Source organism: Pelodiscus sinensis, chromosome 4 (genome assembly GCF_049634645.1).
Source record: "Pelodiscus sinensis isolate JC-2024 chromosome 4, ASM4963464v1, whole genome shotgun sequence".
Classification (NCBI taxonomy): Eukaryota; Metazoa; Chordata; order Testudines; family Trionychidae; genus Pelodiscus; species Pelodiscus sinensis.
Genome location: NC_134714.1, coordinates 45,266,715 through 45,277,865, shown reverse-complemented (window position 1 = coordinate 45,277,865; position 11,151 = coordinate 45,266,715). Strand labels below are relative to the sequence as shown.

The window sequence follows — 11,151 nt, the reverse complement described above, 5'->3', positions numbered from 1 at the left end:
AGGTTGCAAGAGACCTCTTAACATGAAGTGGGAAAATGGAGGCAGTCAGGTGTGATAGATTGTTGTAATGGGCCACAAAATCAGTGTCTGTTAATGGTTATTTTTAGACCAGCAAAATTAATTTAAATTCCAAGGCTCACTTTTTGAAGGTGTTGTTCAGGTTTCCTTTTCATGCATTTCACAATGCTGTAAACCTCATCCACTGCATCATATGTCCTAACAGCTTCTGGTTTCACCTACGTAAAACTATGCACTAAAACTTGTACAAAAAAGACACTTATTGATGAACATTTCCCAGAGGGGTTGTTGCCTATCTGACCATTCACTCCTCACCCTTAAAAGAAACTGGTACACCATCTTCAAAAGACAAACCTGGGAACTTAACTCTGCAAGACTCTACAAAACCTTTGATTTAACAAGATACCATGGTTTTACAGCAGTTACAAAACTTTAGAACACATCTTGCTGCCTCCTAGCTCTTCATTCTGTGGCCACTGCTGCTATAATTGCACATTTCATAAGTGGCTTCTTCCAGAAGGTTTGACCCTCCAGCAACTAGGAACACCTTCTACTAAAAAAATCTGTCCTACCTTGTGTTTAGCTTGGGTGCCCTGTTAACAATCTCTAGACTTGAAGAGCAGCTCTTTGGGCTCTACAGCTTGTCCTCTCTACCAACAGAAACTTGTTTAGTGAAAGATATTACAGCATCCCTGTTGTCTCTTGTATCATGGCGGTAACATGGGCACAATAACACTGTAAACAAAAAGGCTAACACTGTCATCTTTGTGCAGTATTCATGGTATTGAAAAGTGCCTGTTCCTTCTACAACCTGTGAATGTGAATTCCAAAAGTACTAGATTAAAACAGCACAGTGGGAGTGGGTACAGGGCCTTGCTAAAATGAATTTGAAAATGATTAATCCATAACTACTTTCAGGAAGTCCCAGAAACATTTCTAAAGGAAGACAAAACAATCACCTATGCTTGTGCCAAACTCCCCTTGTGCTTATTTCACCTTTCATTTTAATTCTGCAGATCCTTTTCAAATCATTCAGCCTGATTCATCATTTTATAGTAGTGTTGATCAGTGGATTCCATTACTTAAAGAATACTTGACTACCCAAAAAAGTGGATGTTAAGCAGTGGTGAAGCTGTTGAAATATCTGCCTTGTGTTAATCAGCTTAGCATTCCTTTCATTCAGGATCTTCCATCACACTTCCATGTGCTTTTTGCTTCTCTGGAATTGCTGCTGCTTTACTCTTTCTCTCAGTACAAACACATTTCCCCTTGGCTGTGTCTACACTGGGCCACTTATTCCGGAAAATCAGCCGCTTTTCCGGAATAAGCTGCGAGCTGTCTACACTGGCCCTTGAATTTCCGGAAAAGCAACGATGCTCTACTGTACAAAATCAGCCGCTATTCCAGAAAAACTATTCTGCTCCTGCTCGGGCATAAGTCCTTATTCCGGAACACTGTTCCGGAAAAGGGCCAGTGTAGACAGCCCAGTAGTCTTTTCCGGAAAAAAGCCCCGATCGTGAAAATGACGCTTGGGGCTCTTTTCCGGAAAAGCGCATCTATATTGGCCACGGACGCTTTTCCGGAAAAAGGGCTTTTCCGGAAAAGCAGCCTGCCAATGTAGACACTCCTTTTCCGGAAATACTTATAACGAAAACTATTCTGTTTTAAGCATTTCCAGAAATTCATGCCAGTGTAGACACAGCCCTTCTGTTTTTTGTTTAACAATGTTTCAGAGCTGAGAGGGATTAAATCTAATGCCTACCGAAGATTTTATACATAATCTGCATTGGGTGACTCTGCTTTGCAGATTATAATTAGATGTAGAGGTGATAAATTCAGCTATCCCTATTTAGCATTTTCCATCAGCAATTCGGTTGCTAACAGCTTCTGTAAACAAGCCTACCAGGCTTCCATAATTTGGTTGATTTGAGATTCTATTTTTGAAAGCAATTTAACTTTCTTGCTTGACATCCTAGTGTTCAGCTTCTTAAAAAGCTGCTCTTTATTCTGTCAACACAGTTGAACGGTTTTATTGTACAGGACATGTTGAGTAATAGTGCTTTTGTGGCATTGGTCTACTATACAACTCAACAAGCATTAATCATTTATAGAGTCCAGGACAAAAAGTGAGCTGGGCTAAACAGACACCACCGTACTAAGGCCTGAAGGAATGGACTAGTTCAAGATACAGTAGCAATGCAAAGGGTCCTAATTAATTGGACAGGGGATTGATTACATTAAAAATTATGGCTAGAAAATTTAGGTTTAGGTCCTATTTCTGATAGCAATATGTTTTGATAAAATGTGGAAAACTGGAAGTTATTCCTAACTTGATTTAAATATAAATTAGAGAAGTACTTGGTTATTTGATTCTAGTTTTGCAGAGTAACAGTAGTGATCGTATATCTGAGAGGTAGGCAATAATTTTTGTAGGGGGCACTTCACCAATTTTAGTAGTGGCTCTTGGGCTGGTTGCTGCTGGCCTAAAAATTATGGCTAGAAAATCATCTTTTAAGGAAATGTAAGGTACCATGGCATTCATGCTCAGCCTGTGAAAGACTGCTGCCAAGATATCTGACAATACAGGCAGTCCCCGGGTTACGTACAAGATAGGGACTGTAGGTTTGTTCTTAAGTTGAATCTGTATGTAAGTCGGAACTGGCGTCCAGATTCAGCCGCTGCTGAAACTGATCAGTTTCAACAGTGGCTGAATCTGGACGCCAGTTCTGACTTACATACAGATTCAACTTAAGAACCCCAGGCATCCCCAAGTCAGCTGCTGCTGAAACTGATCAGCGGCTGATTCCAGGAAGCCCGGGGCAGGGGCTTCCTGTAGTCAGCCACTGGTCATTTTCAGCAGCTGCTGACTAGGGGACACCTGGGGCAGAGCAGCTGGGGTGCTGCTGGGTTGGTCCAGTGGCACCCAGAGCGGCGCTACGGGACCAACCGGCAGCGCCCCAGCTGCTGTACCACAGGCGTCCGGAGCAAAGCCGCGGAGCACGGGGGCAGCGGGACAGCCCAGACGCGCCGTGGCTATCCTGCTGCCCTCGGGCTCCGTGGCTTTGCTCTGCTTTGCTCCCCGTCCCCCTGGTCTGCAGACCAGGGGGACGGGGAGCAAAGCGGCGGAACATGCGGGCAGCGGGACAGCCCAGACGCGCCGTGGCTATCCTGCTGCCCTCGGGCTCCGCGGCTTTGCTCTGCTCTGCTCCCCGTCCCCCAGGTCTGCAGACCAGGGGGAGGGGGAGCAGAGTAGAGCAGAGCGGCGGAACGCGCGGCCAGCTGACAGCCCAGACGCGTCTGGGCTGTCAGCTGGCCGCGCGTTCCGCCGCCGCTTTGCTTCCTCTCCCTGGTCTGCTCGAGACCAGGGAGAGGAAGTGCCCCGTTCGTAACTGCGGATCCGACGTAAGTCGGATCCGCGTAACTCGGGGACTGCCTGTAGTAAAGATTTTATTTAAACAAAAGTAGATATTCAGATGGTGTGGGTGTTCATAGATTATACTAATTCAGAAGGGGCCATTGTGATCAGATAGTCTGAGCTGCATACCAACAAGACTTCTCTGACATGAAAGCATACCTTTTTATTTGGCAGGGGTCTAATTTTGATTTAAAATTTTTCTGTGATGAATCTACCATGACCTCTTGTAAACTGTTCCAGTAATGACAAAGCTCAGCAGAAAGAACTGTTTAAGCAGCTGATATCACTCATGGCCATAAGATTACTGACTCCTGCTTCATTACCGCCATCATGGCCTGCATCCCCTTTGTAGTACCTGTAGCTTTAGAGAGACACTCAAGAGCACAATAAGCCCCAGTGGTGCAGACAGCATTGATAAGACTATAATCCGAATAGCTCTGCAGACATTTCCTGACAGGATTTCTATCTGACAAAAGCACTGACCATTCTGCACCTGTATAATTACACTGTCTTTTGCCATGGCCTCTGAAATTAGGGTATGAGTTCATATGGCAAAGCAGAGGGCATACATGGTGTTTTCCAGAATAATAATGGAGAAAATAACTCCATTTATGACAGTATCATTTGGTGGGAATAGTGTCCCAGGCTGACCAAAAATGTAGACTTCCAATTGACAAAAAAATGCAGATGTGAACTTTTCCTGTGCATCCAACATTGATATTCATAAATTGACCTCTGTGCCTTCAAGAGCCTGCATAATGATGGTGTAGTATTTTTGTGTGTTCATGCTCCTTGAGAAGGGTAAACTATAGTTTGATTAGTGCAGTTTGAAAACCCCATTCCCCCTCAAGCCAGCAATTACTTCAGAAGTATTGTTTGGGCTCACCAAGGGCTTGTTACCACTTACCCCAAGGTTGATGTGAAGATTGATCTCCCAGAGTTCAATTTAGTGGGTCTAGTGAGGACCTGCTAAAGCAACTGCAGATGGTGCCCTCCTCAATTCCTGTACTCCATGGCTACGTCTACACCGGCGACTTCTTGCACAAGAACAGCTGTTCTTGCGCAAAAACTTGCCAGGTGTCTACACTGCACGCACGTGCTTGTGCAAGTAAATTTAAAGTCTAGTGTCAGAAAACAGGGCTTCTTCTGGAAGAGTTATTCCTCTTCCCACAAGGAATAAGCCCTCTTGCGCAAGAGGGCAGTGTAGACAGGCAACATTAATTTCTTGCACAAGAAATCCCTATGGCTAAAATGGCCATCAGAGCTTTCTTGCGCAAGAGAGCGTCCACACTGCCATAGATGCTCTTGCTCAAAAGCACATGCCAGTGTAGTTGCACTCTTGTGGAAGACTTTATGCAAGAACTCTTCCGTAAAACAGTTCTTGTACAAGAAGCTGCCAGTGAAGATGTAACCCACTGGGTTGCAAGGAAAGTAGACAAGAGAGTTTCTGCCGTCAACCTCCTGCAGTGGGGTTGCTGCTGAAATATGACCTAAGGTACACCAACTCCAGTTATGCTTTTCACATAGCTGGAGTTGCGTACCAGGCCAATTATCTTCCCTACTGCAAACTTAGCTTAAGTTTAACAATTAGTGTAGACTCTCAAGCCCTAGGCTCTCTAATTCAGGGTCAGCTAAATCAAGTGCCACTAACATTGGTTTTACACTGCAATGTAGCTATACTGTTAATTTTCAGTTTCTATGCCCCATCTGTGAAGTTAGGATAAAAATTCGCTAAGTCACAGACGTGCTTTAAGGATAAATGAATTTGTATTATGAGATGCTCAAAGATTATGGTAATAAGTTGCATAATTACCTAAATAGAATATTGGGCCACAGATCTACAGTGTGGATCTGCAAGCACAATTTTGCTCATAATTTACAGAGACTGAAAGAGGGTTTTTCCTCTTATTTTACATGAAAACCTTATTTTCCCCCAGGCTTTATTCAAGCAATGTCACGATATTATGTTAGGCTGCAGAGGCTTGTGAGATGGTACAATTTAAAATGTTTGCAGTTGAGTCACATAATCTCAGGATTTCAGGGTCATTTTAAATTCAGAAATTCTTTAAACTTGCTATAGCTAATTCCAGAATTTTAGGAAGCATTCTGTTGTTTGCCTTATTTCCATTTTTCCTATTAATGGAGAATCAGTATTCTGTAGCTGGCGTCAAGCCCAAGATGGTGCACTGAAAATTGAATGATGAATCATTGTGTACTGTTTGCATTGGGCATTTTATTGGAGATTATCACTTTCTATAACTGTGATTGATGATTCCATGTATTATGTAAAGCAAAAATAATTGGAGTAAGATGAATGATAGTTGTTAACCAGCAGTATCTTGTCCATTGTCAGGCTGTGTTGATAGTTTGGCAAATGATTATGCTTAATTAAACTTCTTTTTCTCAAATTTTATTTCTAATCTTATATTTAAATATTAGTTATTTTATACCAGTTAATCTTTAAATTCTTCAACGTAAATGCTCATTGTTGGTAGCATAACACAGGGGTTTGAGGTTTGACAGCCTCTCTGTCTCACCAACAGAAGTTGTTCCAATAAGAGATATTACCTCACTTACCTTGTCTTGCAAATACCCTGGGACCAACACAGCTACAACATTCTTTGGTACTGGCAGTTATGAAAAATAACAAAATTCAGTAACTTGTTTGTTTTCTAAATAATGTATTTAACATTATACACTGCTAACAGCACTCAAAATGTCAACCTATGTGCAAAGAAATCTTTTATTGTCTAGCATCTAGTAAAAATAAGTCAAATACATCGTTGTGTATGTCATATGATAGAAAAATGCACAGATGTTATAAATAAGTCTTGAGATTTGTGAGCATGCTTCAAGCTTGCATATTGAAAATGTCTATAAACAGGTCAGTCAATCTACATTTCCTATGTTTTCATTAATATTTCTGTATCTTTACATGTAAACTAACAGACCGTGCTCAATTACTGCAAGAATATGTCTGGTCTTTAATATGCAAAGTGGAAGTAAAATATACAGCACATTTTATATCTGCTAAAAGTTTTCAACTTTGTACTTTGCAAATCTGTTATGATAAACTCCATTAACTATTACCTTTGAACTCAGCTCAAAGGTAACTGAGAGTTATGTCTTCATAAAGACTACAGGTCTGGGACTTAAAAATCATAAATAAGAAAAGAAATAAACTAAATTTGATTAATTATTGAAATCATAGAACAAAAAAATAATCCATACAAAAGGGAGATCAGGGTTCTTCCAATCAGCCTTGAACTGCTTCAAATCTTAAAAAGTGAATAATAGGATCATTCATTGTACAAAAAGAACAGTCTTTTCATGGATGGATGCTGCTACAGCAGAGATGTCTACGTATTTTTCAGTCTATCAAAGTCCACAGTAAACACAAAACAGAAAACTTTGGAATACTGTAGACAGCATAATTTGAATAGCCATATTTAGATAAACACTTTAAACATATTTATTAAAAGATTCACACACGCACTCTTGAACTATTTTAAGCAAGCTTTGGACACAGTAGTTCCCTCTTGGTATGAAGCATAAATGGGTCATTTTCAGATAAAGCTTCACAAATTTTTAAAGTAAGATGGTCTAGAGATCTAAGCTTGAATCACACTATTTGTCTTCTTAATAGAACTACAGAGTTAAGCTAATATTAGACTAAGGTGCTCACTTTTGCCATTTGTAAGCATAGCAATTGTATGTTGTACTTGGGACTAAAACTCCAATTTTCCCAGGCCAGTCATTTAGTTTCTACCCTCTGTTCCATGCTAAGATTTATCACAGAATAAAGAAAAAGATAAGCTGGAAAGTGAACAGTTCAGGAGTCCCACTATTATTCAGATTTTTTGGATAGATATTCTGTCTTCTTTTGTATTGAGCCTTGACATTTTGATCCACAATATAAATAATAATTAAAGTCAGGAATATAATCTTCCTGTTTTTTAAACATTGAAGTAACCTCCTAAATGGCAGAGAAAAAACTGAGGTCGTAGGAAGAGGAGACAATTTGATGAAGGGGACAGGGTCTGTGGTGAGCAAAGACAAAAGATTTTGAGTTTCCCTTTGTTAACAGATATGTTCAGAAGTCTCCTTTGACCTGTTACCTTTGGAGAGCGAGGATAAAATCTGGCTGCAGTTTTCTCCTCCTGTCACTAGAGCCTGCATCTGTCTGTCCTAGGTCTAGTCTCACTGCTCTGATTGCCTTATGCCCCTCATTCACTGCTTTAGTGCCTGCAACAAAACTGGAAAAAGGAGAGGGCAAAACGCAGCAGCAGTTAGCGTTGTATGTCTCTCTCTTTTTAACTGTGTCTCAGAGGTGCTCAGACAATTTGTATTGTGGAGGTGCCAAGTAGGGATGTAAGTAACTAGTCGACTAACCCATAAGCAGGAGCTTATTGGTTAGGATTATTGACGTGTCACATTTCCCTCACCTACCACATTGCCGCTCTGCTTTTCTGCATTACAAGGAACAAGGGAGCTGGCGCGCAAAGACACCGGTTTAGTCCCTGGTCCCAAGACTCTCATCCATCAGCATTAAACCCACTTCCCACATTGCTGTTCTGCATTACAAGGGACTGGGCGGCCAGCTCGCAAAGATGCTGACTCAGTCCTACTGCTGCGGGTCATTGGTCAGCCTGCATAACCTCCCTGGCTGCCATGCTGTATTGTAAGGGACAAGGCAGCCAGCACATGAAGACAGTCTCCCCTTTCCCTTATAGGGACAGTGGGGGAGGTTATGTGGACTGAGCAATGACCCACGGGCACAGAGACTGAGCCAGCATCTTCATGTGCTGGCTCCTGTCCCTTACAATGCAGAGCAGCGACGGGGGGGGGGAGGGGTGTATCCTCGGACCTGGTGTAAGGCAGACTGAGCACTGTAATGGCAATCCTTATTGACTAATCAAGTAGTGGATAAAAAAAATCTATCATTAGCTCACGGACATTTACCTCCCCCCCCCTTTACCCCGTCTGTTCTGAAATTTGATTTGTCCTTTTCATATGTGTTCATTTTTTTGATTGTATACTTTGGTATATATGGTTGTGCCAATTTTCTTCCACTATTTGATCTGAGGAAGTAGGTCTGGCCCATGAAAGCTCATCACCTAATAAACCATCTTGTTAGTCTTTAAAGTACTACAAAGTCCTGTTTTTTGTTTCAATTAGGAAAGTAACTGCATTTACTTTCATGCTGAGAGCTATTGAACCAAACTGTAAACTTTGTATATAATGGAAATCATTTCAAATCAGGGGTGTGGCAGCACCTTTCACATTCCTAGTGCCAGCACCTATATCTGTCACCCTCAAAACAGTGGCAAGTACAGGTGGGAGAGAAGAGATACCAAGGCAAGGGGAAAGTAGTTGCTTAGTGGTATCCATAGAGGGCTTATCAGAACCTACCCTAAATCCTGAATCCTTGGAGTTTTCCTGATTCTATGTCTGTTTTTCCAGTGTTGATGATTGTGGTTTGCGTACTGTTAGATACTTTTGCCACATGGTTTCATTATGATGGAATATGCAGTAATATCCAAGAAAATACAGGCCAGCAAAATAAAATATGCGAGATGCAGTATTTTTCATGGGAACCACTATGTGCTATAAGGAAGGTACCCGTGAGACATCGATGGTACAAAATCATACATTTGTAATTCAGGATGTGAGCCTGTATATGATTGTTGCTTGAAAGCATACTGTGGCTTGCTAGATTTGGATTGCTAGGCACCAAACAAGGATTATCTTAAAAAAAACAGGACAAGAGATCACTTTAATATTGATATATCAGTATGTAACATGTGAGCCAGAGAATATTTTTTTAACCTCAGGATAATATATCTACATTATGTTGTAAACTCAGCTCTCTGGGACCTAGACATTTAGGATCCTTAGAAATTCATCCTTAGAATCAGTATATTAATGTAAAAATAACCTAATGAACACTGGAAAACACAGAACATTCTGTTGTCTGGGGACAAAAAAAAGCTCTCAACCTACGGTTTATTTGGGGAATTTTTCCTGACAAAACATTGTTGGCAACTATAAAGGCAATTGTGCAAATCAGTTTACGCAAAAACTTGATCCAGTATGCGAGCAAACAAGCTCACTATCTATTGAAAGATGTATTTAAAAATATTCCTTAACAGTCATGGAAATAAACTATAATTTTCACTACAATTCTTCACAAATGTTGAATTTTTGCCCCACAGTTTTCCACTAGCCACATATAGTTAAACCATTTGCTTATTAGCTTTCACGAGACTTCATATCTTCAATCTGAATAGGAGTTCATTGGCTGGTATTCAAAATACTTGTCTAACTATCTAAACTTAGTTAATTATTAAGCCTATGTGTTTAATCATACCTGACTCTGCAAATTGTGGAAATCTAATGCTCTGCTTAAGCAGATTCTGCAGCTGGAAGGAAAATGGGATCCTATTTTCTACATTTGGTTAGGTTAAGTACAGTAATCTTGGATATTTCTGCAGACTGAATACCAATGCTGCTTATATAGTTTTAACACGTTTTAGATTCCTTTTTGCTTTTCTAATATGGCAAAGTTTTTGGATTACAGAAATTTGTTTTTAGTAATTTCATTTGTAACAAGTCTGCAGAGCACAAAGCTACTGTCAAAATGGAAAATGTGTGGTGATCAGGAATGTGAAAGTAAGTGAAAGTTTTTATTTTTAATGAAGCTGGTAAATTCATACACAGTCATTTCAAATCACAATGTAAAAGAGTACAATAAAAATGTGAAAGACAAGTTGGGATATGTATATGCTTTAACATACTGTTGTCAAAGTATTATGCTTATGATGGATACCCCCATATATTTTCAATAAAGGCAGAATATTCCTGGAAAATCTTCCTGTGGGAGGTTGCTGTGGAAATATGCAAAAGGACAAAGTTCAGTGGAAACACTTCTTGTAACCAGTACATTAGAAACTTTGTGCTAACACCTTATGATTTTCTAAGTTTCCTCAAAATAGTCAATGTTAAGAAACTTCTAATACTGCTTTGTATACTGAAATACTTTTTCTAAATTGATATATCTGTAAATGTAAAATAAATATAAAAACATTTACAGAACACTAATATGCTTGTTTAGCAAAAATGTTCTTTTTTCCCCATTATAAGCCGACTTTGGGGAGTGGTTTGTGCAATTCTTCATTTGCCCTGTAGTTATTTTTCCTGCTATGATGTGAGTTAAGGGTATAAACTAGTGAAGGAATAAGATAGGAAAGGCCTGCATAATTTTGAGTGAATTTGTCTGCATAAATAGCTATCCAGGAGTTAACCAGACTTGCTGCACAATCAGAAGTGGGAGTGATACAAAATGGGTACTTGTAGAAAAGCCACCTCTCTGATTACCACTGTGAAACCTGTTTTTGTCATGTATATTTTTGGAGCCAATTTTTCAGCTGCCTCCTTTGGTTTTGCACTTACACGTTTTCAAAGCTGAGAACCTATCCACCTTGCCAGCTGACATTTGCACCCTTGTGGAGCCCCATTGACTTCGGAGGGTTCTATGCAAGCTCAGGTGCCTGCTTATCTGGAACAGCCGTATGGAAGGGATTGGGACTCAAATGGAGTATACTATTAAAAAAGTTATTGAAAAAGAAATTGAAATGAAAAACAGAAACCTAGATTTTAAATGTCCCATTTTTGTCAACGTGTATATTCCTACATGCTTATATTATTTAAACTTACCT

The 11,151-nt window shown here is 40.2% G+C and overlaps 2 protein-coding genes across 5 annotated transcripts in view; one reads left to right on the top strand and one right to left on the bottom strand.

The window, feature by feature from the left end:
* The first annotated feature begins 9,241 nt into the window (after positions 1–9,241).
* The window catches only part of MIA2 (MIA SH3 domain ER export factor 2), a 68,952-nt gene continuing 67,042 nt past the window's right edge, over positions 9,242–11,151 (top strand). The window contains exon 1 of one of the 4 annotated variants that reach the window (XM_006117716.4): positions 9,242–10,105. In XM_006117716.4, coding sequence (XP_006117778.3) covers positions 9,991–10,105 — 115 coding nt within the window. In that variant the 5' untranslated portion in view covers positions 9,242–9,990. The remainder of the gene's footprint in view (positions 10,106–11,151) is intronic. The other 3 variants (XM_006117718.4, XM_006117719.4, XM_006117720.4) reach the window with 3 other exon arrangements.
* The window catches only part of FBXO33 (F-box protein 33), a 106,236-nt gene continuing 105,272 nt past the window's right edge, over positions 10,188–11,151 (bottom strand). Inside the window, exon 6 of the mRNA XM_075926886.1 lies at positions 10,188–10,320. The gene's annotated coding sequence lies outside the window, so the exon portion shown is untranslated. The remainder of the gene's footprint in view (positions 10,321–11,151) is intronic.